General features: G+C 42.7%; 1 protein-coding gene across 1 annotated transcript in view; it reads right to left on the reverse strand.

Annotated features, from left to right (window-relative positions):
• Window positions 1-26,184, reverse strand: part of TNRC6B (trinucleotide repeat containing adaptor 6B) — a 512,528-nt gene that overhangs the window by 47,461 nt on the left and 438,883 nt on the right. Inside the window, 2 exon segments of the mRNA XM_040359579.1 lie at window positions 7,685-7,768; window positions 14,223-14,369. Of these exon segments, the coding sequence (XP_040215513.1) occupies window positions 7,685-7,768; window positions 14,223-14,369 (231 nt within the window).

Genomic DNA, 26,184 nt, shown 5'->3' on the forward strand with positions numbered 1-26,184 from the left:
ATTAGCTTTTACAACATTTGAATCAATGAAATTGCCACATGCCCCGCTGTCGACCATTGCTTCAATGGAAATCTTTCCTTGATCCCACTGTGAGAGGAACAAAAATATAATGATTAGATATGGTTCCAGGTGAATTTAATTTACTAATGTGGGAGAAATTACCTTCTGAATTCTTCTTGAGAAGAGGACAGGTGGAAACGATATGGTCAGGAGCAGAACAATATAGGCAAAGATTGTTAGCTCTGCGGCGCTGTTTCTCTGCAGAAGTTAAAGGTCCTTTAATAACACTAAGATCCATTGGAGAATCTTTGGGAGGTGATCTAGACCTCCTGAAGGGAGTGACAGAGTAAGTAATGGCACGTTCGGTCTTTCTTTCGCGAAGGCGACGATCAATAGTCACTGAGAGGTGCATAAGATCTTCCAAAGTAGTGGGTAGGTCAACGCGGGCAAGCTCATCCTTCATGGCCTCAGATAAACCCAAACGGAACTGGTTTCTGAGAGAAATATCAGACCATTGAGTTTCTCTGCACCAACATTTGAATTCTGAAATAAAATCTTCAACAGGCCGCCTTCCCTGTTTAAGACTCCTGATTGAATTCTCAGCTGTTAACTGTTTGTTGGGATCTTCATATAACAAAGACATTTCATCAAGAAATGTGTCAAAATCTCCTAGGAGATCTCCGTGTTCTTCTACGTAGGTGTCAGCCCATACCCTGGGCTCACCTTTAAGATAAGTAATTAATGTGAGGATCTTTATCCTATCAGAATGATAAGTACGTGGCCGCAGTTCAAACATCAATCGGCATGAACTAATAAACTGTCTGTAATTTTTTCTATCTCCAAAAAAAGGTTCCGGAGAACAGGCCTTGGGTTCAGGTCTTTCCCTGGCTTGTGCAAAATTTTGATCTCTTAAAGCATCATTCTGCATACGTAACTCATTCATGTTGGTGGTAAGATTATCAACCCTTTGAGAGAGTGCAACTAAATGATTTGCAAGGTCAGCTGGATCCATTTTAAAGATATATGTATATATATATATCCTTTCTTCCTTTATTTTGGGGTTCGGATATTATGTTATGACCCTGACAGTGAGAGGACTCTTTTTAAAGGTTAGACCGCAGCTGTAGAGGCTTATCAGAAATGAACCACCAGATCACTCTCACTGAATAATAAGAGTTTGGGGTTATATCATCATATCCTCTAATGGAAACAAATACAAGAGTAATAGCTTAATTCCTCTTAAGCTTTAACTAATGAATACAATCCGGATACTACAAGTATAAAGTCTTGTTTAAGTAATTTCAACAATAAAGGGTAGTAGTAATACAGGTATTGTAGGATATCTCCACACTGGTATCAATAGAGTGAAATATCTCTGCTGTAACTGATGCTAGTATATAGTAACAAGTATAGAGTGAGAGACACAGTTCTGAGATATACTAGGAATCACTGTTATTATAAGAAGCTGGTTTCAGATATACTTGCGGTTTAGGAGGTAGTCTGTACCGGGAATGTCCGCACAGGAGGTGGTGGTATCTTTATACAGCAGTAGTTTGGTATTTAAATATACTTGCAGTTCAGGAGGTAGTCTATACCAGGGATGTCCGCACAGGTGGTGATGGCTTTATCCAGTAAGTACTGAAACACACAGGACTTCCAAGGGGTCAGTTGTGGAGAGAGGTGCTACAGAGAGTCTGCAGCTTGTCCAGGGTTCCCAGATGGCGGCAGGGTCCAACAGGAATATCCGAACACCCTGCCGCCATTCCCGGGAGTTTAATAGCCCGGGCTGTGGGCTGAGCGCCACACGCTGGAACGCACTTCCGCGTTCCAACGTGGAGCGCAGACGTCCGCGCACCGGAAGTGACGCGGACGTGTGTCTGAATGGAGCGCAGCTGTCATAAGTGACAAGCCTGCGCTCCGTGTAAAAGGAGTAACGCTGACGGCGTTACAGACGCGAAGACCTATAATGCTGCCTGCAGCATACTGCACCAAAAAGCTGCATCCTCTTGCCGTCTTATGTTCACCTGATAGGAATTAGTGAACGTAAGCACCGACGACTAAGTTGCAGCCTTGCAAATCTGAGTCATAAAGGCTTGGTAATGCATCGCGCATTAAGCGCTTACTATCCTTGTAGGGTGCATGCCAAAAAGAAACAGGGGGAAGCCCTCTCTTTAAACCACAAGCCTGAATAATAAACTGATGAATCACCATAGAAAACAGTTGATTTAGAGGCTGCCTGCCCTTTCCTGGGGCCTCCTGGTAGCGCAACATCAGTTTTCCGTATCCGAGCAGCCGCTTCAGATAGGCCTTGACCTCTCTTACTCTAGCGAGAGAGAGTGTAACCATCTTAATAGCTGATCTGAACACTGCCTGCCCACATCTAGGGTCTTCTGGCAGCACAACAAAACATCAGATTTCTATATCTGAAACCTTCAGATAGAATTTTTAACTGCTCTCGTCTCTATTGAGAGAAAAGCAATAACTTTTCCTTCCGCGGTACAAGGTTTTGAAAAAAAGGAAGGCAAGAATATCTTCATTCAATTGAACACTAGATCCTTCTAGTAAATAAGGCTGGGTGAGGATTTAACATCACCCTACTTGTAAGAATAATTAAGTATGGCTCTATACAAAGAAAGTTGCCAATACTGAAACCCTCTTGCGGAGGCTACCGCAACCAAGAACACCAATTCCCTTGTTAGAAGGAAGAAGGGAAATATGGTGCATCGGCCCAAGGTGCTGACCCTGTAAGCCGACAAAACTGGACCCAATCCTCCGAGCACAAGGGCGACTTAACTGGCGAACTTATACACATCACCCCTTGTATAACGTCCCGGATCAAGCGAAACAAGCAACCTTTGAAAATATTGACAAGGCCGAGATTGGATCCTTGATGGAACTTGAGGCTAGCTCCATCTCCTTTCCAAATGTAGGAAGGCAAGAATCCTACCTATGACATACTTCCAAGGATGCCTGCCACCCCTTGGTTTCACACCAGGAACATGGGCCTTCCAGATCCTAGGATATCTGGTCCTGGAGGCCAGCTCTCCTGTATATATCAAGGTAATTTGCAGCTGATTCTGAAACCCCTGATCCTCAAGAATGCGGGCTATAACAGCCAGACCATTAATTCCCATGTGTGCAAGACAGGATGTAATACCCCCTGCGAAGTAGGCCTGGACAAGATGTAAGGGACCCTGGGTCCTCTACCACCACCCTTACTGTCCCTGCACAGTAAGGTAGTATGGGTAATGCCGGAGCAATTTGGCCAGCTTCCATTCTCCTCCGATGTTGCATGGAAGCCACGAAAGTCGTGGCACTGGGGGGAGAGAACACATAAACCAGCGACAACTGGTCCCCCAGGATCACCAACACATCTGTCCCGCATGCGGGTGGATCCCTTGTCCTTGACACAAAGCTGTTCAATTTCTTGTTGAACCTGGACACTAATACATTTTTCTGTACAGGGTACCGTTTCTGTGGCATTTGGTCAGAAAAAAAGTCGGGGCGTAGAGGTCATTCTCCCGGACACAATTGTTGACTGCTTCCACTTCCTCCCGGGGCTCTGCGGCACTGGAAGGAAGTTCACCCCCCCTCCTTGCAATCTTCTGGGACACGTCACAGGTCCCAGAAAATTGCCCGGCCAATCACAGCGCAGCTTGCGCATTCGCAGTGCGTGCCCGGCTTTGAAGCCACAGCAGGGTGCCTACAGGGTGAAGCCACGGTAGTGATGCCAGCGCCGTGGAGAGGAGCAGGCTTCGTACGCCCGCATCACTGGACCGTCGGACAGGTGAGTGTCTGATTATTAAAAGTCAGCAGCTACACTTTTTGTAGCTGCTGACTTTAAAAAAAAATTTGGGCCAAACTCTGCTCTAAGTTTTTGATGCAGCGTTCGAGTCACATGACCTATGAAAAACAAACCATAAGCACATCCCAAATACGTGGTAAAATAGTGTGCGTTTTCGGTGCCATTATCGGCACCTTTATCTCTCATCAGCCGACTGCCGATAACACAATTTTCGGACAAAATGTTTCAGCAGCTGAAATTTCTAATCATCTCTAATAGAAGGCATTAAGATAAAAAAAAGCTTCTGCCTTTCCAACCCCCAGGACTCTTCCTAGAGCAGGCCTTCTGGGCAAACAGTGTTCGGGGGAGAAGGGCCTAAGTCAGGGAGGTAATCAAGAACCCGATGGTCACTCAGATAGAGCTCCAGCATTTCCCTGTGGAGAAAGAAGAACCTTCCAGAAAAACAACCATCTCTGCAGCACTCCACCAATCAATCAATCAGGCCTGTATGGTCGTTCCTCAGTAAAAGGCACATGACAGCCCACTTGGGGTTTGCCAAATGGCACCTGAAGGACTCTCAGACCATGAGAAACAACATTCTCTGGTCTGATGAAACAAAGATTGAACTCTTTGGCCTGAACGGGAAGCTTCATGTCTGGTGGAAACCAGGCCCCGCTCATCACCTGGACAATACCATCCGCTGAAGCACGGTGGTGGCAGCATCATGCTGTGGGGAGATTTTCAGCGGCAGGAAATGGGGAGACTAGCCGGAATCGAGGAAAAGATGAATGCAGCAATGTACAAAGTCATCCTTGATAAGAACCTGCTCCAGAGCGCTAATGAGACTGGGGCGAAGGTTCACCTTTCAACAGAACAATGACCCTAAGCACACAGCCAAGATAACAAAGGAGTGGCTATGGGACAACTCTGTAAATGTCCTTAAGTGGCCAGAGCCCAGACTTAAACCCGATTGAACATCTCTAAAAATGGCTGTGCACCAACACTCTCCATCCAACCTGATAGGGCTTCAGCAGTACTGCAAAGAAGAGTGGCCAAAAAATAGGTGTACCAAGCTTGTAACATCATACTCAAAAACAATTAAGACTGTAATTGTTGCCAAAGGTGCTTCAACAAAGCTGTGAATACTTATGCACTTATCTGATTTTTTTTTGTTTTTTATTTTCTTATTTTTAATAAATTTGCAAATATTTCAAAACAGACTTCTTTCATGTTGTCATTTTAGGGTATTGTTTGTAGATTTTTGAGGAAAATAATGAATTTAATCCATTTTGAAATAAGGCTGTAACATGACAAAATGTGGAAATAGGGAAACGCTGTGAAAATTTTTCGGATGCACTGTAGGAGCCTGGGGATGAGAAATCTTCTTCAGTCTTCTTTACCACCGACTTCAAGACCCTATCAATCTACTCTGTTTCTACGGCTTCTAAAGCAGATAGATTCACTTCCAATGGAGTAGTGATGGAGAAGGAATCTGGCGCTTTTAAGCTCTGGAAAGGGGTGGCTTTAATAAGGCCGTTAACTGTCCAAGACTGTCTGACATATTTGTGGAGAAATGTGCATTGGTCAGATGGGTCGCCCGTTATTTTGGCTGTGAGAACTAGAATCGAACCAATGTTAAAATAGGGCCCTACTGCAGTTCAAGAGAAACAGTCACTCTGAGTGGTTCCAGTTTGTTGTAAACCTTTGGCAGAGCGAAAGCTTGGGTGAGCTTGTTCTGTACTTACCTTGCACCTGGTTTCCACGATTGCCATCAGTAAGCGTATTCCCTTGAGGGGTACACCTGGAGTAGAATGCAGAAATGGAGTAAGCATGTCCGTAGGATACACAGTGACCCAGGGATCAACCATCTTGTATCAAAAGGGTGGAAAGACCTTTTAAGGGCTCTTGGTGGAAGTGTCTATCATTGCTAAGAGAGAATTCCTTGTGAGGTACTCACACAATGGAAGTGGAATGAGTGGGTATTAGTGTGTCCAGCCAAGACAACCCAAGATAACCCTGAAAGAGCAGGCAGCCAGGAGACGAGCAGAAGTGCTTCTTGTGTTCCTAGCGAAAATGTCAGGCACGACGTGCATCAGCCAGAAGGCATAGAGCAACTGTGTCACTGTTTAGTGGGGAGAAAAAAGTCAAATTTGAAAAGGTAAAGGTTATAATAATGTTACCTACCTCCAACCAGGTAGAGCCATTTAGAGAGGGGCATAATGCAGTAAGTGATTAGCAAACTACATGTAAGGACCCATTCACAATACAGGTAAACCCCGTCTTACGTTATCCACGCTGCAGGTTCCTGGAGGGGACCGAACTTCCCTGGTCATGGTGAGCATACTCCCAAAGGTGTCTTCTGGGCCTAGGTGCCATAGGAATGGACCATGTCCCTGGACCTATATAGCACCCTGCATCCAACTACAATTGTTGCAATTCATACCAAGGTAAGCGCCAAACACAAGATCCAGTGCCTGAAGTAAAGATTGGTTTTCATTATGCACATGGAGGGTAACTGATAAAGAAGCTGCTAGTCTGCTAGAGGCAATAAGCTGTTCGATCTTTATGGAAGGGTCAGTCAAAGTGGTAAGGAAAAATAAAGAACGGTTTAGAAAATGACTCCATTGGAGAAGATGTCCATCACCTAAGGGCACTACATAAAAAAAATGGAATCACACAGAGTGGGTGAGGTTATATGAGAGTAAATGGGAAAAGTTCCAAGTAAAGCTTTTGCCAGAAATTAGTCACTTGAACATGGTCTACTACTTTCTGTCCTGTACAATCAAAGTAGGCATATTTATTTCTGTCTTTTCATGTTGGAAAGGTTGTCAACAGGACAAAGTCCTGAATAGTGAGTGGTATTAACCCAACATGGATTCTTTTCTAATCCTTGCCCACTCTATTCAAAGTTAGGAAACAAACTGTGTGGACATGCACTTAAAGGGGTTGTAAAGGTTTGTCTTTTATTCTCTAAATTGGTTCCTTTAAGCTAGTGCATTGTTGGTTCACTTACCTTTTTCTTCGATTTCCCTTCTAAATGTTTTTTTTCTTTGTTTGAATTTCTCACTTCCTGTTTCTCATCAGTAAGCTTTCCACCATCACCCCCGAGCGGGGGGAAAGTCATTTAGAACAGCTTACTGAACACCTTACTGAGGAGGAACAGGAAGTAAGGAATTCAGACAAAGAAAACAAAGAAAAAAAACATTTAGAAGGGAAATCGAAGGAAAAGGTAAGTGAACCAACAATGCACTAGCTTAAAGTAACCCATTTAGAAGATAAAAAACAAACCTTTACAACCCCTTTAAGAGGTTTCAACTTTGGAACTATAATGGTCACATAGAAAGCTTTAGCATTTCCACACTCTGAAAATATGTGAAAATATAAAAGTTTAAAGTCCAGCTAGTAAATATGGCACTCAATAGAACTAGAATATATTTATTAACAGACAATTCAAACCAAAACCATTCAGTGTTGGGTAGTAGCAGCTTTTTACACCGGACCTTAGTTTGTCAAAATTTACAAAAAAAAAGTCACAGACATGCAAGACTGAGCCTTATGAATGACAATCTTTCTCAGAAGGCAGTCTGAATAACCCAACCCGGAAGCAAGAAGACTCAATCTTCCGGTCTCAAACGGTTTTCTTTTCAAATGATTTTCTTGGGGGGAAAAATGGCTTAAGATCCCTTGTGTTTCTCATATGCTAAACATTCACCACTATGGTAGATACATTTTCTAGGATGTAAAATTGTGTGGCAAATTTATTTTTTATTTTTAAGCACCAAAAAGTAAAGTAAATACTTGAATACATCTGTCCAAGATAGAGTATCCTCTGTTTTCGTAAAGGACCCTTGCTGTATTACGTTCAGTAAAATTTAAGAGTATCTAGTATAGCTCAATTACCTGAAGTGCTGTGGATATTCTCAGAGGCACTGTAGGGCCAGGCACCAGGTGAAGGCAGCGAGGTGTTGAGGGAAGAATTGGACCCTAAAAAAAAATGCTCTTTTGTTACTAGTGAGGTAATCTTTAACATTACTGAACTCAATACCACTGCACTGTTATTTATAAAAAAAAAAAAAAAACACTGGATTTTAATATGTTTGCTAAAATTACTGAAAATTTGTTGTGGCTATAAAATTTGTAAAATAATTATTCCTAAATTGTTCATAAATTTAGCCTAAAAAGTATTCTGCTACATTTCTTTGGTAAAAATAACCCAAATCAGTGTACATTATTTAGTCTGTCGCAAAGTTATAGAGTACCCAAACTATGGTACTTTATATAGTTGTGCTCAAAAGTTTGCATACCCTGTCAGAAATTGTGAAATTTTGGCATTAATATTGAAAATATGACTGATAATGGCAAAAAAATATATATATATTTAAGGATAGCAAATCACATGAAACCATTTATTATCACATAGTTTAAGTTTACATACCCTGGAATGTTGGCCTTGGTACAGACAGAAGGTGGCACACACAGGTTAAAATGGCAATTAAAGGTTAATTAGCCCTCACATTGATGCACTAAGCAGGCAAGAGGTAGAAAAGAACAGTCAAAAGACCTGAATAACATGGTAATGAAACTTTACAAAGATGGAAAAGGATATAAAAAGATATCCAAAGCCTTGAATATGGCAGTCAGTACTGTTCAATCACTTAATAAGAAGTGGAAAATTTGGGGATCTCTTGATACCAAACCAAGGTCAGGTAGATTAAGAAAGATTTCAGCCACAACTGCCACAAGAACTGTTTGGGATACAAAGAAAAACACACAGGTAACCTCAGGAGAAATACAGGCTGCTCTGGAAAAAGATGGCTTGGTTGTTTAAAAGGAGCACAATACGATGATACTTGAACAAAAAAAGAGCTACACGGTGAAGTTGCCAGAAAGAAACCTTTACTGTACAAGTTCCACAAAAAAGCCTGGTTACAATATGCCCAACACCACAATGACATGCCTCATTGGCTATTTTGTGGCATTGGCACAGTGAAGGCTTCTTTCTGGCAGCTCAACCATGCATCTTTTATTCAAGTATCCTTGAATTGTGCTCCTAAAAATAACCACTGTCTTTTTGGAGGGCAGCCTGTATTTCTCTTGCTGTTACCTGTGGGGTTTTCTTTGTATCCTGAGCAATTATTTTGCCAGTTGTGACTGCAATCTTTCTTGGTCTACTTGACCCTGGCTTGGTATCAAAAGAGCCCCTAATTTTCCACTTCTTAAAGCGGTGGTTCACCCTCCTTCACATCATTAGACCATTACATTCGGCATCGTAGCGCGAGCTACGGTATGCCGGTCTTAAATTTTTAATCCCCGTACTCACTGTGCTATCGATGATTGAAGAATCCGACTCCCGCGGGGAATGGGCGTGCCTATGGAGAGGGAGGATGATTGACGGCCGGCTCTGGCACGTCACGCTCCCCGAAGACAGCCGGAGTAGGTCTCGGCTATTCACGGCGCCTGCGCACAGGCTATGCGCAGGCGCCGTGAATAGCCAAGCCTATTTCGGCTATTTCCGGAGAAGCGTGACGTGCCAGGGCCGGCCGTCAATCACCTTCTCTCACCATAGGAACGCCCATTCCCCGGATTCTTCAATCATCGATAGCACAGTGAGTACGGGGATAAAAAATGTAAGACCGGCATACTGTAGCTCGCGCTACGATGCCGAATGTAATGGTCTAATAAAAAAAAAAACATTTTTTTTTTTTTAACAGGGTGAACCCCCGCTTTAATAAGTGATTAAACAGTTCTGACTGGCATTTTCAAGGCTTTGGATATCTTTTTATATCCATTATCATCTTTGTAAAGTTTCATTACCTTGTTGTGCAGGTCTTTTGACTGTTCTTTTCTACCTCCTCATGGCTCAGTGTCTAGCCTGCTTAGTGCATCCATGTGAGAGCTAACAAACTCATTGACTATTTAGACACCAATTGTGATTTAAAAAGCCACAAATGTGGGAAATTAACCTTTAATTGCCATTTAACCTGTGAGTGCCACCTTCTGTGTCTGTACCAAGGCCAAACATTCCAGGGTATGTAAACTTTTTATCAGGCCCATTTGGGTGATTTCTGTTATTATGATATAAAAAGGACCCAAAAATCTATGTGATAATAAATGGCTTCAAGTGATCATGCTATCCTTAAATAAAAGGCAGCTTTTTGGCATTATCGGTTATTTTCAATAACAATGCCAACAATAATGTATCCATTCAGTGACATGCCTCACACAAAGTCCCATTCCTTTCTCTTTTCTGTTGATCAACACATATCAGGCATGGAGGCTTGCCACTGTTATAACTAGGCTGTGTCAGGTCGCATTATTATATTGCCTAACAGTAGAAAACACCCACTTTTCTATTGACCTGTCACACCTTAACATAAATAGTCAACTATTCATCCATATCCACATTCCTTTTTGTACTGAACCACTTATCTATAAAACTTTTTGACTCACCATATATATCTATAGTCATACACCCTGGCCTTTATTGCTGGAATGTAGGGGTATTAGACACAGTATATAGGATGCAATATAGTGTACTTCCTTCGGCCCTGGGTGAGCCCCCTTGTCAGGGAGATGGGGGGGGGGGGGGGGTGTGATGGGACGGATTTTCTGACTCCTGGGCTGTGATGCATAGCAGTCTCTCCCCTTCCCCCACTATGCCCTTAAACAGGCTTGGGGGCGGGGACTTGCCTCCTATGCATCGGCGTCATGATCGGATGCCCTGCTCAGCACATTAACAGGACTGAGCATGGAGCAGATTCCCTCCTTCCAACTAGTTGGGGCTGAGACTTGCTGGGTTCTGCGATGGATTTGCACGCAGCTGACGGAGCCAAAGCTTGTCGCTATTTCCTGCCTCATTGGCGGGATCTTAATTACTGCCATAGAATCATACACATGGTAACCGAGTTTCACTCATACCTACACACGACACTTTTGGGTTTATTTCACTTTACAGTTCACCACAACATGGTGGGTTGGGTTTTGGATTAATCTGTTGTGGGCATATGTATACACATTTTCCCCTGATTGTAGTCCCTTAACTAGTACACTCCATATCACGGCAGTAATCACACACCATTCATCACTTCCACTCACAGGTTCTTCCCATTAATAGTACATTAATTTCACATGGTTTCATCTCCATATCCTTGCAGAACAGTATTGGTTAAGCATACACCAGATTCACATGGTTGTGACATGGTTGCCTGGTCTTTACCTGGCTGCTGCCTCTGGTCTGGATGTGATTCCTCACCTCACCCCTTGGGGAGATCATCATCTCTGTCCCCCTGTCTTCCATTGGACACAGGTTGTGCATCACTACTGGGCTGCATTGTAAGTTATAGACCTTTTTTTGATAGATGGTACTCAGTTTAAAGGGCATCCTATATTTATAGATATTACTGATTTAATTTCAGAGCATTTTACTCCTGATGATTGGCATGAGCCATGAAATGTGCAGAGTATACATCGAACAGATGCCCAGACAAGTTTGGCTCACCATGAGCAATTGCTTATAGTTATTGAACTATTATGAATGGATGGGTGTTTTTATGCAACTGTACTGCTAGTCATGTTGTATTTTATATAATAACTGTTTACTCGTACAAGTGTACCATAGTAAATTGTGTCCTTTACCACAGATTAAATCTTATTATAAAGTGATTTATAATTAATAAATAATAAAAAGAATAATATGAATAATGTATACATTCAGTGACATGTCACACACAAAGTCACATTCCTTTCTCTTTTCGGTTATTGATACACAGGCACTAAATGAGATTTAAAAAACTACAAATGTGGGAAATTGACCTTTAATTGCCATTTACCTGTGTGTGTCACCTTCTGTGTCTGTAACAAGGTCAAATATTCCAGGGGATGTAAACTTTTTATCTGGCCCATTTGGATGATTTCTGTTATGATATTCCTGTCAGGGTATGCAAACTTTTGAGCACGACTGTACATCTGAAAGTTGATCAATCCTGATGTACCGATGGCTGATCTAACCTCTGATCTAACCTCTTGAGGGAGAAAATGCCAGTACAGTACAAATGACCTTTTGTGGAAAGTAGACAGTCCAAGGTATTTAGTAAGAGGCATGGCGGATTTTTTTTTAAGTTGTAATTTATTGTCATAATTTTCTGGGAAATTAAGAAATTCCTGCATCATCATATAACTGGTGGTGGTGATCAGGGACACTGACTGGTGACAGTATTGTTAAAAAAATAAAAATAATTATATATTATTATTATTTCTTTTATAATTTTTTTTAACACGCTGTGACAAGAGCAATATAAATGTTTTTTTGTTGTTGCTGCAATTGGTCAAAGCTAATCATTAATACAGATGGGCTGCGATTGGCCTGGTCTGTACCAATTGTACTCCACTGTGTACAACCGTCATGTGACCTGCTCTGATTGGTCATGGTGGTCACATGGTACCAGCCGCGAGCCAGTACTCTGATCAGTCACAGGTCATAGCCGGTGACAGATCGTGCCGCTGCGTGGCCATGTGAGCAGCGCTTTCTGACAGGACATTATATGAGGTCCAGTCAGGATCTTAAAGCCACAACTTGGCCATCATTGTGCATCGCATACTAGCTTATTATGAAATACTTACCTTAGATCAAAGCTGTTGCAGCGGTCCATGTACACCTATGTGACCGTCGACATGTCTCCCGGAGTAATTTACGGTTTTGCAATGTGATTGGCTGAAGCCGCAATGACGTCACAGCACAGCTCCTGAAGAAACAGCATGAGCGAGCCGTTTGTTCGGTGCACATGTGCCGATGCAGCACATGCGGATACAGTAAATATATCCTAAAGGGTGCAAGTTCAGTAGATATTCACAGTACCTATAATAAGGCTTACCTGTAGGTTAAAGTGGTGTAACAGAATTTACAACCACCTTAAATACCACCAAAAATGGTCCTTTCTCAAAAGATGATAAACAATTTATTGTGTTACATCAGCCGGTAATTGTCAGTCAAGCTACCACAGCACTTAAACTGGCTTGGTAAGGAATGGGTACATAAACGCTAGTATTTCATTGGTTAAACGGTAACCTAAACTGCAGGCACAAATACACATATATGTTTTTCTAAAATAGCACAATGGATATGAACAGACATGCCTCTTGTAATTAGACACCATTTGCTTATCCTGGAGTAATCTCAGTAGCTTTGAATGTCCATTCCTATGTCCATCTTAAACAATCTAAATTGCGCATCTCTGAAATATAGCTATGTGTTATATTTCCCTCTAGCACATATTTATGTAAATTATGTATGTGAGCTTTAATCATATGAGAAAGCAGAGAGTTTAAAAACAATTGTCACATTAAAAGGACAATGTGCCTTTGTTTGAAAAAATAAAATAAAATATTGTAATGAGCCTAGCGCGCTTATTAAATCAGTGTTCAGTGAAAAGTGACATTTAATCAAAATGGTGGCCATTTACAACATCAACTGACCATCTAGTACAGGGGAGTACTCTCAAGACCCAGCATATAATGCATGTGTAACTTCCATGCTCTTTACTCCATTTTTTTTCTGCCCACCTCTTAGCAGATTTGTGGACATGCCAAGGAGATTAAACAGAATTTACACACTTGCCATTCTACCTCAGAGGTGCTTGGTTGGTCCATCATTGACATTACACATTTGAATAAAGCTCAGTCGGCTCCACCTCTGTTTATCTTGCCCACCTGTTAGCCAATTGGTTGGCCAAGAGTCCCTTAGGATGCATTAAATGCTAGACTTGAAGAGCATAGGATATAACATCCAGTGTACTTGTTTCTCCACAGGAGCCATGATGGTCGCTTAGTGATGATGGATGCAAATGGCCAATATTGCATTTAGCAATAGAGTAAAGTTAGGCAGGCCACGCAAAACCTTTTATTTAATGTTTATATTGAAAACAGGTAGAACTTTTTTTCTGATTTAATAAGTGTGCTATTAAACCTCCTCAATTGTGCAGGCCTGCATTGGAGCCACACAAAATTACTCCCAAAAACATTTCCTGCCGAGTCCCCTGCATCTTGCACATGTATGCTGTGGGTCCATTCATTTTTTTTGGGGCAGTCAATCTGTTGGAGGCTGCCAAAAGAATGAACTGGTCTAAGGTGCACATGTGCAGTATGAAGAGATCCCAGAGGGGAGGCTTTTGTAAGAAAGGTTGTGTGGCTGAATAGTGAAATCTTCTTGAATGGAATTGGAAGACAAGTATTAGGACAGATGGGCTGAATTCAAAGGTGGAGGGGGAGAAGGGGGGGGGGGGTCTGGGAGGGAACACATGCTCTAAAGGACAACTTGTTTAGCTGTTCTTTAAAGCAACTCAGAATATTTATCTCAGAATACTTAATTGAAAACGTATTTCTTTTGTTTTGTCAATTACATAAATGACATGTATAAAAATGAAGCATGACCAAAATGACAAACCTGTAGGGGTGTCCTGCAGTAGCTGGTGGTCAGTATCTACGATGGGAGATGGGGCTGGACCCCCCAGCACGCTACCGGGGGTAACATAAGGGTCTGATTCTGGGTCAATATTCGGAATTCCTTTCCATGGCACACCAGGCTGAAACTCTGCCAAGGAAACGTTGGATAGGTGAACAAAAATATATATGGAGAAAAGGATCAATGTGCAACCTGCAATTGTATTGTTTTACCTAAATAATTTGCCATAGATTACGAAGTGAAAACATTTTACTCTTTTGGTATGTTATGTGTAGCCCTCAGAGCTCTACAGTCAGTAGTGGGATATTAGGTCAATAACATTGATCTCTACTAGCCTCGTGTAAAAAGTTCTCCGTTTTCTATTATCTTCCGCAGCAGATCCCCAGCCATAAATGTAGTATGTCCACACTCTCCGACACTCATGTTCTTTAGTGCATTTTTGACAGTCCTCTCAAGTATTACATATATACTGAACATTATCTACGGCCATTTGGTGATGTCAGGGGCAGTATTTGAGGCCCCTTTTAGATTATAAGTTGACAACCACTGTTTAAGACCATGCTAAACTAGAACTTGTTCCGATTTTCTTGTTTATAGCTAGTTGCCAATCGATGTCTCTGTCTCTGCTTGGGCATAACAGCTGTTATAATTTCCATACTAGAAATTCCCAATAAAATCATTAAACCAGAAAATAATAAATTGTATTAAACACTCAAAACTAATAAAAAATAAAATGTGATTGTAGTAAAACATTGGATTTTATGTAGTATTAAGTAAGATAACAGCTGCTGGATTCTTTGGCAAGATGCATTTGTAGAAAAGCTTAGCCACCATAGCATTAATATTGACTAATTTGACATGGAAAGGTATCCATAAAGTAACAATCACTGAATCACTAAAGGAAAAAAATAAGTTTGTCAATTTAACCTTATCCTTTTTCTGTATGCCATTTTTTTAAAATAAACCACCCTTTAGGATGCTGATGACATGATAAGCAATACAAAGAAGATACGCCATGTGCATTTTGCAGCTGATCAATTAGTTTCAGGTATTAGTGCCGGTTCTCCTCAGGAAAGCAGGTGATTTTTTGGCTTTTGGTGAAATGAAGCTTTTTTATGAAGGTTTATCTGGATTGTTGGTTCCCTATTACATTAATTTATATGGAACTCATTTTAAAATTTCTTGGGGTTTTTATATTTAATGTAGAAGGTAAATTTCCTTAAAATAGGGGACCTCAAGTGCGGTCCCAAAAGGCCACACAACATTTAAATAAAAGTAATGCTACAGAAACCTCTCAGACTGCAGACATGTAACATGAGATGGTTAAAGATTGTGAATATCCTATAGATGAAGACATGGGACAAATTTCTTGAAACAGTGGAGGAGACTGTAAATGCTTCTGTCAGGTTTCTATGGTAGTGAGTCCTTGTAGAAAGCAAACTCTGGGTTCCCCAGGGTATGGAGCCTAAGGACCAGCCTGCTACTTTACCAGGGCCTCTGGTGGTGGGGATGGAATTGCAGCAAACTGGAACCAGGTTGGGGCCCTTAAGTACATCCGTCTGACAATGTGGAGACCATTTGCATGTGCAGAGTACAGATGGCAGGAGACAGAAGAGATTCTAGGAAACAAGGCAGGACGAAGCTGGGGTCGGTAAACGGACAGTCAGGCACATAATTCCAGTAATACAAGACAAACCAGGAGCACAGAGAAACATGCTCAGGCAACCCGGCTGCACTAAGCATGTCTATATACAGTATCTCACAAAAGTGAGTACACCCCTCACATTTTTGTAAAAATTGTATTATCTTTTCATATGACAACACTGAAGAAATGACACTTGGCTACAATGTACAGTAGTAAGTGTACAGCTTGTATAAAAGTGTAAATTTGCCGTCCCTTCAAAATAACAACACTCCTTAGTGAAAATGTCCAAATTGGGCCCAATTAGCCATTTTCCCTCTCTTGTCATGTGACTCAGTGTTTCAAGGTCTCAGGTGTTAATGGGGAGCAGGTGTGTTAAATTTGGTGTTACCACTCTCTCATAATGGTCACTGGAAGTTTAACATGGCACCTCATTGAAAAGAACTCTCTAATGATCTGAAAAAAAAAAAAATAGTTGTTCTACGTAAAGATGGCCTAGGATATAAGAAGATTGCCTAGACTCTGAAACTGAGCTGCAGCACGGTGGCCAAGACCATACAGTGGTCTAACAGGGCAGGCTCCACTCAGAACGGGCCTAGCTATGGTTGACCAAAGAAGTTGAGTGCACGTGCTCAGCGTCATATCCAGAAGTTGTCTTTAGGAAATGGACAAATGAGTGCTGCCAACATTGCTGCAGAGGTTGAAGGGGTGGGAGATCAGCCTGTCAGTGCTCAGACCATACGCCGCACACTGCATCAAATTGGTCTGCATGGCTGTCGTCCCAGAAGGAAGCCTCTTCTAAAGATGATGCACAAGTAATTCCGCAATCAGTTTACTGAAGACAAGCAGACTAAGGACATGGATTACTTGGAATCATGTCCTGTGGTCTGATGATACAAGATAAACTTATTTGGTTCAGATGGTGTCACGTGTGTGTTGCGGAAACCAGGTGAGGAGTGCAAAGACAAGTGTGTCTTGCCTACAATCAAGCATGGTAGTGGGAGTGTCATGGTCTGGGGCTGCATGAGTGCTGCCGACACTGGGGAGCTACAGTTCATTGAGGGAACCATGAATGCCAACATGTACTGTAACATACTAAAGCAGAGCATGCTAACCTCACTTCGGAGACTGAGCCACAGGGCAATATTCCAACATGATAACTACCCCAAACACACCTCCAAGATGACCACTGCCTTGCTAAAGAAGCCGAGGGTAAAGGTGGAAGAGCGCAAGGTCTCCAACATCCACCAGCTCCGTGATGTCGTCATGGAGGAGTGGAAGAGGACTTCAGTGGCAACCTGTAAAGCTCTGGTGAACTCCATGTCTGAGAGGGTTTTGGCAGTGCTGAAAATAATGGTAGCCACACAAAACATAGACACTTTGGGCCTAATTTGGACATTTTCACTTAGGGGTGTACTCACTTTTGTTGCCAGCAGTTCTGACATTAATGGCTGTGTGTTGAGTTATTTTGAGGGGACAGCAAATGTACACTCACTATTTTACATTGTAGCAAAGTGTCATCACATAAAAAGATATAATAAAATATTTACAAAAATGTGAGGGGTGTACTCACTTTTGTGAGATACTATATATATATATATATATATATATATATATATATATATATATGTATATTATATATACATACAAACACACACACACACACAGTGTCTTGCAAAAGTATTCACCCCCCCTTGGCATTTTTCGTGTTTTTTTGCCTCACAACCTGGAATTAACATGGACCGTTTGAGGATTTGCACCATTTAATTTACAGAACATGCTCACAACTTTGAAGATGTTTTTTTTTTTTTTTTTTATTGTGAAGCACACAATGAATAGCACAAAATAACATAAAAAGTCAATGTGCATAACTATTAACCCCCCTGAAGCCAATACTTTGTAGAGCCACCTTTTGCGGCTATCACAGCTCCAAGTTGCTTTGGATACGTCTCTATGAGCTTGCCACATCTTCCCAGTGGGATTTTTGCCCATTCCTCCTTGCAAAACTGCTCCAGATCCTTCAAGTTGGATGTTTGCGTTTGTGAATAGCAATCTTTAAGTCGGATAACAGATTTTCTATTAGATTGAGGTCTGGGCTTTAACTAGGCCATTCCAACACATTTACATGTTTCCCCTTAAACCACTCAAGTGTTGCTTTAGCAGTGTGTTTGGGGGTCATTGTCCTGCTGGAAGGTGAACCTTCGTCCTAGCCTCAAATCACACACAGAGTAGTACAGGTTTTGCTCAAGAATATCCCTGTATTTAGCACCATCCATCTTTCCCTCAACTACAACCAGTTTGCCAGTCACGACTGCTGAAAAACATCTGCTGATGGTGTTCCTTGGGTGATGTGATGGGCTTGTGCCAGACATAGCGTTTTCTTTTATGACCAAAAAGTTACATTTTAGTCTCATCAGACCAGAGCACCTTCCTTGAATACATTTTGGGAGTCTCCTACATGCCTTTTCACAAACTTTTGTATTTTGCTGAAAGTAATGGCTTTCTTCTGGCCACTCTGTCATTAAGCCCAACTCTATGGAGCGTACGGCTTATTGTTTTCCTATGTACAGATACTCCAGTCTCTGCTGTGGATCTCTGAAGCTACTCCAGGGTTACCTTATGTCTCTGTGCTGCCTCTCTGATTAATGCCCTCCTTGTCCGGTCCGTGAGTTTTAGTGTGCGGCCATCTCTTGGCAGATTTACGGTTGTGCCATGTTATTTCCATTTGCTTACGATAGATTTGATGGTGCTCCTAGGGATCATCAAAGATTTGGATATTTATTTTTATAACCTAACCCTGACTTGTACTCAACAACATTGTCCCTTACTTGTTTGGAGAGTTCCTTGGTCTTCATGGCAGTGTTCGGTTAGTGGTGCCTCTTGCTTAGATGTTGCAGCATCTGGGGCCTTTCAAAAAGGTGTGTATATGTAATGACAGATAATGTGACACTTAAATTGCACACAGGTGGACATCATTTCACTAATTATGTGACTTCTGAAGGTAATTGGCTGCACCAGAGCTATTTAACAAAGGGGGTGAATACATACGCATGTGCCAATTATCAGTTTTTTTTATTTCTGAAAAATTGTTTTATGTATATATTTTTCAAATTTTACTTCACCAACTTAGACTATTGTGTTCTGATCCATCACATATAATTCAGATTAAAAAAAACATTGAACTAAAAGCGGTAATGTAACAAAATAGGTCAAAAGCCTTTTGCAAGATATACAGCCAAAGGGGGTGAATACTTTTGCAAGGCATTGTGTGTGTGTGTATATATATATATATATATTACACACACACACACACACACACACACACACACAGACGGTATATATACAGGCTCCCTGAAAACTTCTGATATCTGTGGCATTGTGCTGTATGATAAAATTGCACATTTTAGAGTGGCCTTTTATTGTGGCCAGCCTAAGGCACACCTGTACAATAATCATGCTGTCTAATCAGCATCTTGATATGCCACACCTTTGAGGTGGATGGATTATCTCAGCAAAGGAGAAGTGCTCACTAACACAGATTTAGACAGATTTGTGAACAATATTTGAGAGAATAGGCCTTTTGTGTACATAGAAAAAGTCATAGATCTTTGAGTTCAGCTCATGATAAATAGCGGCAAACACAAGTGTTGCGTTTTTAATTTTGCTCAGTGTATATATATACACATATACACTGAGCAAAATTATAAACGCAACACTTGTGTTTGCCGCTATTTATCATGAGCTGAACTCAAAGATCTATGACTTTTTCTATGTACACAAAAGGCCTATTCTCTCAAATATTGTTCACAAATCTGTCTAAATCTGTGTTAGTGAGCACTTCTCCTTTGCCAAGATAGTCTATCCACCTCAAAGGTGTGGCATATCAAGATGCTGATTAGACAGCATGATTATTGCACAGGTGTGCCTTAAGCTGGCCACAATAAAAGGCCACTCCAAAATGTGCAATTTTATCACACATGAAAATGCCACAGATATTAGAAGTTTTCAGGGACCATCCAGCATCTTCACCTCCAAGATTGTCTGAGACCAGTCACCTAGATGCTATGGACAACGAACACAGGTGCATTTTATTGATGGCATTTTGAATGCACAGAGATATATCGTGACGAGATCCTGAGGCCCATTGTTGTGCCATTCATCTACGACCATCATCTCATGTTGCAGCACAATAATGCATGGCCCCATGTTGCAAGGATCTGTACACAATTCCAGGAAGATGAAAATATCCCAGTTCTTGCATGGCCAGCATACTCAGCAGACATGTCACCCATTTAGCATGTTTGCAATGCTCTGGATCGGCGTATGCGACAGCGTGTACCCAGTTCCTGACAAAATGCAGCAACTTCGCACAGCCATTGAAGAGGAATGGACCAACATGCCACAGGCCACAATCAACAACCTGATCAACTCTATGTGAAGGAGATGTGCTGTACTGCATGAGGCAAATGGTGGTCACACCAGATACTGACTGGTTTTCAGACTCCCCCAATACAGTAAAATTGCACATTTTAGAGTGGCCTTTTATTGTGGCCAGCCCAATGGCCCGTACACACGATCTGAATATCGGACGAAAACGATCGTCCAATGAAGAATCGTACGATTTTCGGATCATGTGTACACTACTTTCGAGAGCCGATCACAACCGTTCATCCGATATTATTCGATCGGACATGCACGAAAATGTTCCTCGTACGATGTAAGATCGTACGATTTTCGTTTAGTCAGTACAGTTGTTGTCCGACAATACAATATAAATACATTACAACACATGACATCACTTCCGATAATTTTTTTCGGTCGTACGAGAATTTTCGTGACTTTAATAACCTATTTCATTTTACTTGCGACTATTAAGCGAAAAAAGTTGTACGATCCGTCGTACGATATTCGGATCGTGTGTACGGGCCATTAGGCACACTTGTGCAATAATCATGCTGTCTAATCAGCATCTTGATATGCCACATCTGTGAGGTGGATGGATTATCTTGGCAAAGGAGAAGTACTCACTGTAACAGAATGACCCATGACACCCAGAGACTTTTGGAGGATAGGGGGTACTCCTGTGCCAGCGTCACTAATGACTCTTGTGTCTAGGGTCACCCTGTGTCCCTTTTGGGCATAGGGTGACTGAGAAATATTAATTAGAAATTACATGAGATGGGACATTACTGTTGATTCATGTATTGAGCCAGGAAATAAGGGACATATGTTGGATTGTTTTAGCAGGGACAGTAATCCACAATACATTCCTTAATGTCTGCAAAGAACGAATATTGTGACTCTACCGGTCAATAATGACTCATTCCTCTGTGTAGCACAGGCTGTTGAGATGGTAATTGAGTCTGCTCCAAGACCTTTCATTAAAGCGGAGGTTCACCCTAAAACTTTTTTTTTTTCTTATGTACCATCCCATCCAGCATACTTGCGTCAGCTATAGTATGTTTTTTTTTCTTTTATAATTTTGCTCAGTGTATACAGTGAGGAAAATAAGTATTTGAACACCCTGCTATTTTGCAAGTTCTCCCACTTGGAAATCATGGAGGGGTCTGAAATTGTTATCGTAGGTGCATGTCCACTGTGAGAGACATAATCAAAAAAAAAAATCCAGAAATCACAATGTATGATTTTTTTAACTATTTATTTGTATGATACAGCTGCAAATAAGTATTTGAACACCTGAGAAAATCAATGTTAATATTTGGTACAGTAGCCTTTGTTTGCAATTACAGAGGTCAAACGTTTCTTGTAGTTTTTCACCAGGTTTGCACACACAGGAGGAGGGATTTTGGCCCACTCCTCCACACAGATCTTCTCTAGATCAGTCAGGTTTCTGGGCTTTCGCTGAGAAACACAGAGTTTGAGCTCCCTCCAAAGATTCTCTATTGGGTTTAGGTCTGGAGACTGGCTAGGCCACGCCAGAACCTTGATATGCTTCTTACAGAGCCACTCCTTGGTTATCCTGGCTGTGTGCTTCGGGTCATTGTCATGTTGGAAGACCCAGCCTCGACCCATCTTCAAAGCTCTAACTGAGGGAAGGAGGTTGTTGCCCAAAATCTCGCAATACATGGCCCCGGTCATCCTCTCCTTAATACAGTGCAGTCGCCCTGTCCCATGCGCAGAAAACACCCATAAAGCATGATGCTACCACCCCCATGCTTCACAGTAGGGGTGGTGTTCTTGGGATGGTACTCATCATTCTTCTTCCTCCAAACACGGTTAGTGGAATTATGACCAAAAAGTTCTATTTTGGTCTCATCTGACCACATGACTTTCTCCCATGACTCCTCTGGATCATCCAAATGGTCATTGGCAAACTTAAGACGGGCATGTCCTGGTTTAAGCAGGGGAACCTTCCGTGCCATGCTTGATTTCAAACCATGACGTCTTAGTGTATTACCAACAGTAACCTTGGAAACGGTGGTCCCAGCTCTTTTCAGGTCATTGACCAGCTCCTCCCGTGTAGTCCTGGGCTGATTTCTCACCTTTCTTAGGATCATTGAGACCCCACGAGGTGAGATTTTGCATGGAGCCCCAGTCCGAGGGAGATTGACAGTCATGTTTAGCTTCTTCCATTTTCTAATGATTGCTCCAACAGTGGACCTTTTTTCACCAAGCTGCTTGGCAATTTCCCCGTAGCCCTTTCCAGCCTTGTGGAGGTGTACAATTTTGTCTCTAGTGTCTTTGGACAGCTCTTTGGTCTTGGCCATGTTAGTAGTTGGATTCTTACTGATTGTATGGGGTGGACAGGTGTCTTTATGCAGCTAATGACCTCAAACAGGTGCATCTAATTTAGGATAATAAATGGAGTGGAGGTGGACATTTTAAAGGCAGACTAACAGGTCTTTGAGGGTCAGAATTCTAGCTGATAGACAGGTGTTCAAATACTTATTTGCAGCTGTATCATACAAATAAATAGTTAAAAAATCATAAATTGTGATTTCTGGATTTTTTTTTTGATTATGTCTCTCACAGTGGACATGCACCTACGATGACAATTTCAGACCCCTCCATGATTTCCAAGTGGGAGAACTTGCAAAATAGCAGGGTGTTCAAATACTTATTTTCCTCACTGTATATAGAAGTAGACTGGGGGGCTGAGCCAAGAAGTGATAGAAGGGTAAGGGATATAAATCCACAGTACAGCAGGCGATCAAATCAATGCAGTGCAGCGGTAGCCCCTATTGGACGGAAGTCAACCCCCTCCCTCCCTTTGCCCAACATTCAGCTTTAACATACACATTTTTGTACTTTGCAATTTAGTATACCGGGCCAAACAGAAGCCACAGATGGATCGCTGGACCTCCTAGGATGGAAGCACAAAGTGTGTGCTTCAATGCAATTCAATCTTTAAACCTGAACTTCATGTAGATTTAAAAACACTCTAATTCAATTATACTGTATATTGATAAAAAAAAAATAAAAAAAAAATAGGATTTTGAACTTACTGAAAATCCTTTTCTTGTAGTTCACTAGGGACACAAGATACAGTGGGCCAAATCCTCAAAAAGCTGTGCAAATTTAGTTTTAGCTAACTTATGTCATTTAAGTTACGGCGCCCTAAGTTGGTGTCGTAAGTGCCGTATCCACAGCGCATTTGCGCACAAAATTGCTCTTACCTTACTTAAATTCCGAGGCGTAAGGCGGGGTTTTTGCAAGTGGGAAGGAAGTGGGCGTGCTTCATTGTAATGAGCCGTGACCCCATGCAAATGAAGGGCCGGCTGTACTGCGCATGCGCGCACGAATCTGCTTCTCACTGGGCATGTGCAGAACTGAGCTCATCGCAATCAGTGAGATAGGTAAAAGGCCAAGCGTACTTAGTTTGAGGATCGCCCTGTGTGTAAATAGCCCCAGTCAAACACACTTCCCTTGCAAAAGTATTTCCCTGTGTTCCCTTCCTTGAGCAAGTTGCTTCTGTTCAGAACGTTTGTCGGTGTTTGTTGGTGAGTTGTGTTTGTGAGAAAAGTTGTTGCGGAGTTGTAGAGTATATTTGGTGTTTGTTTTTGATAAGTGTTTTTGTTTTTTGTCTTTGTTTTTTTTTTGTTTCACTTTTTTGCCTGTTTGTTTTTTAATTTATAGTAGCTGTCTGCTTGTGTTTATATTTTTTTTTTGCAGTGAGTTTGTTTGTTTGTGTGTTGTGTGTGTATTGTTGCTTTTTTTTTGGGGTGAGTTTCTTGTTGCTGGGTGGTGTCTGTAATGGCCCCCAAGCGCAGGAAGCTGAATTGTACCCTGGGAGAGAAGCAAATTCTTGCTCAGGGCATCATCAAATATGGTCGTTTTCTCCATGGCCCTGAGAGCCAGAACACCACCCCGGCCAGGAGGAAAAAGATCCTTAAAAAGATCACCGATCGGATCAATGCGGCGGGGGGGGGGGGGGGGGGGGTGGGAAGACCAGGACTATCGCTGGCATACAAAAAAAAAAATGATTTGAAGAGCGTGGCCCGGAACAAGCTGGCAACGCTGCATGCTCATAGGAGGGGCACTGGAGGAGGGGGACCCTGCCCAGTCAGGCTGACTGAGGAGGAATGGGCAGTGGCCCAGTGTTTCCACCCACAGCAGGTGGTGGGCCTGCCTGGCTTTGACTCTGATGCTCCTGTGAGGACAGGTAAGTTTTTTGTTTTTCTATCTGTTGATTAGCATGTGTGGGTGGGGGAAGGGAAGATGTGCCAAGTGTGTGGATCCACCAACCTGTGATTGTTTTGTGTCCTCCACAGATGGCCAGGAGATTGCAGCCCCATCAGCCCAGGAGGTGGCAGCCCCATCAGGGCAGGAGGTGGCAGCCCCATCAGGGCAGGAGGTGGCAGCCCCATCAGGGCAGGAGGTGGCAGCCCCATCAGGGCAGGAGATGGCTGGCCCATCAGGGCAGGAGGTTGCTGGCCCATCAGGGCAGGAGGTTGCTGGCCCATCAGGGCAGGCTGCTGCACCACCCGCAAGACAGGCTGATGTGGACTCCCAAGAAGGGCAGGATTCCTCATGGGAGGGGAGTGTCCACACCTCCCCTCATGAGGAGGTTCAGTGGGAGGAGGATGAGGACGACCATTTTATGATTGGCCGGGAAATCATGTTGGGCCAAGATAGAACCTTTGAATCTTCCCCTGAGGCTACCCCAGAGGCTGGCACCAGTCAGGCCACCATCAGGGGTGGCCCCTCCCACTCCTCCCCCAACATGCAGCAAACCCCATGGGTCACTCTCTCCCCTCCTCCCAGGCCACAAGCCTCAGGGGCAAGCAGGAGGCCGACCCAAAAGACCAGGGGGGGGTTTGAGCGTCTGCCGGTCAGTCTGCTGAGGGACAATGCCCGGCAGACCCGCAGTCTGGGTGAGATGAAAAAAACTTTGAACAAGATGGAGCACAGCCTGGATGTAATGAGGGAGTCACTGGGTGATGTGGCCACCAACTCAGTGGGGGTCATCACATGTTTGTGGGACCTGAAGAACGCCACAACAGGCGTGGGCCAGGAGGCGACTGCCCTCACCCAGGCTGTGCAGGACAATACCCGGGCTGTGGAGGACAATACCCGGGCTGGCCAGGCTAATACGGCTGCCAGACAAGGATAGCCGTGGCCTTGGAGGGCAGGCCAGTAGGAGGAGAGACACCAGGGGAGGCTCCTTCTTCCCCTGCTCACCCACGCCCCCATGAAGATCCTCCCTCCCCTGCTCACACCCCCCCCTGTGAAGATCCTCCAGTTGGCCGTGGCCGTGGGCAGCCCAGAAGGAGCACTCGGCAACGTCATTAAGTTGCAGGGGTACTTTTGGTTTTATTTTATTTGTTTATGATTTGGTTTATTATACTGTACTTATGATTTGGTTTATGTGTGTGAATGATGTGTGAATGTGGGGGGGTGGCATTCCTGATGAAATAAGGGTGGCACCCTCAGTTTTGGTGGAGTAGGGATCCCCAGGACCAGGGAGAAGTCATCCCAGGTTCCTGAATGGTGTATGAATGCACAGTGATATAATTGGAGCCGTGGCGTGGCTGCTCCCAAGTACCAAAGGGGGGGGGGTACTTGGATCTAATCCAATTCGATGTGCATGTGATGTGTCTGTGCTAGGGACCACAGTGGTGTGCATTCATGCATTCTCATTGTGAGATAATTAATGTGCGTTTTCTGTGAAAAAAGACCTTCTCATTGTGATCTAATTAATGTGCATTTACTGATCAAAGATACTTTCTCTTTGTGACATTATTCATGTGCATTTACTGTGCAAACATACATTTTCATTGTGACATGATTTCTGTGCGTTTTTGGTGAATCCAAAAAATTTCATTGTGACATGATTTATGT

The sequence above is a fragment of the Rana temporaria genome, chromosome 7, assembly GCF_905171775.1.
Source record: "Rana temporaria chromosome 7, aRanTem1.1, whole genome shotgun sequence".
NCBI classification, from domain to species: Eukaryota; Metazoa; Chordata; class Amphibia; order Anura; family Ranidae; genus Rana; species Rana temporaria.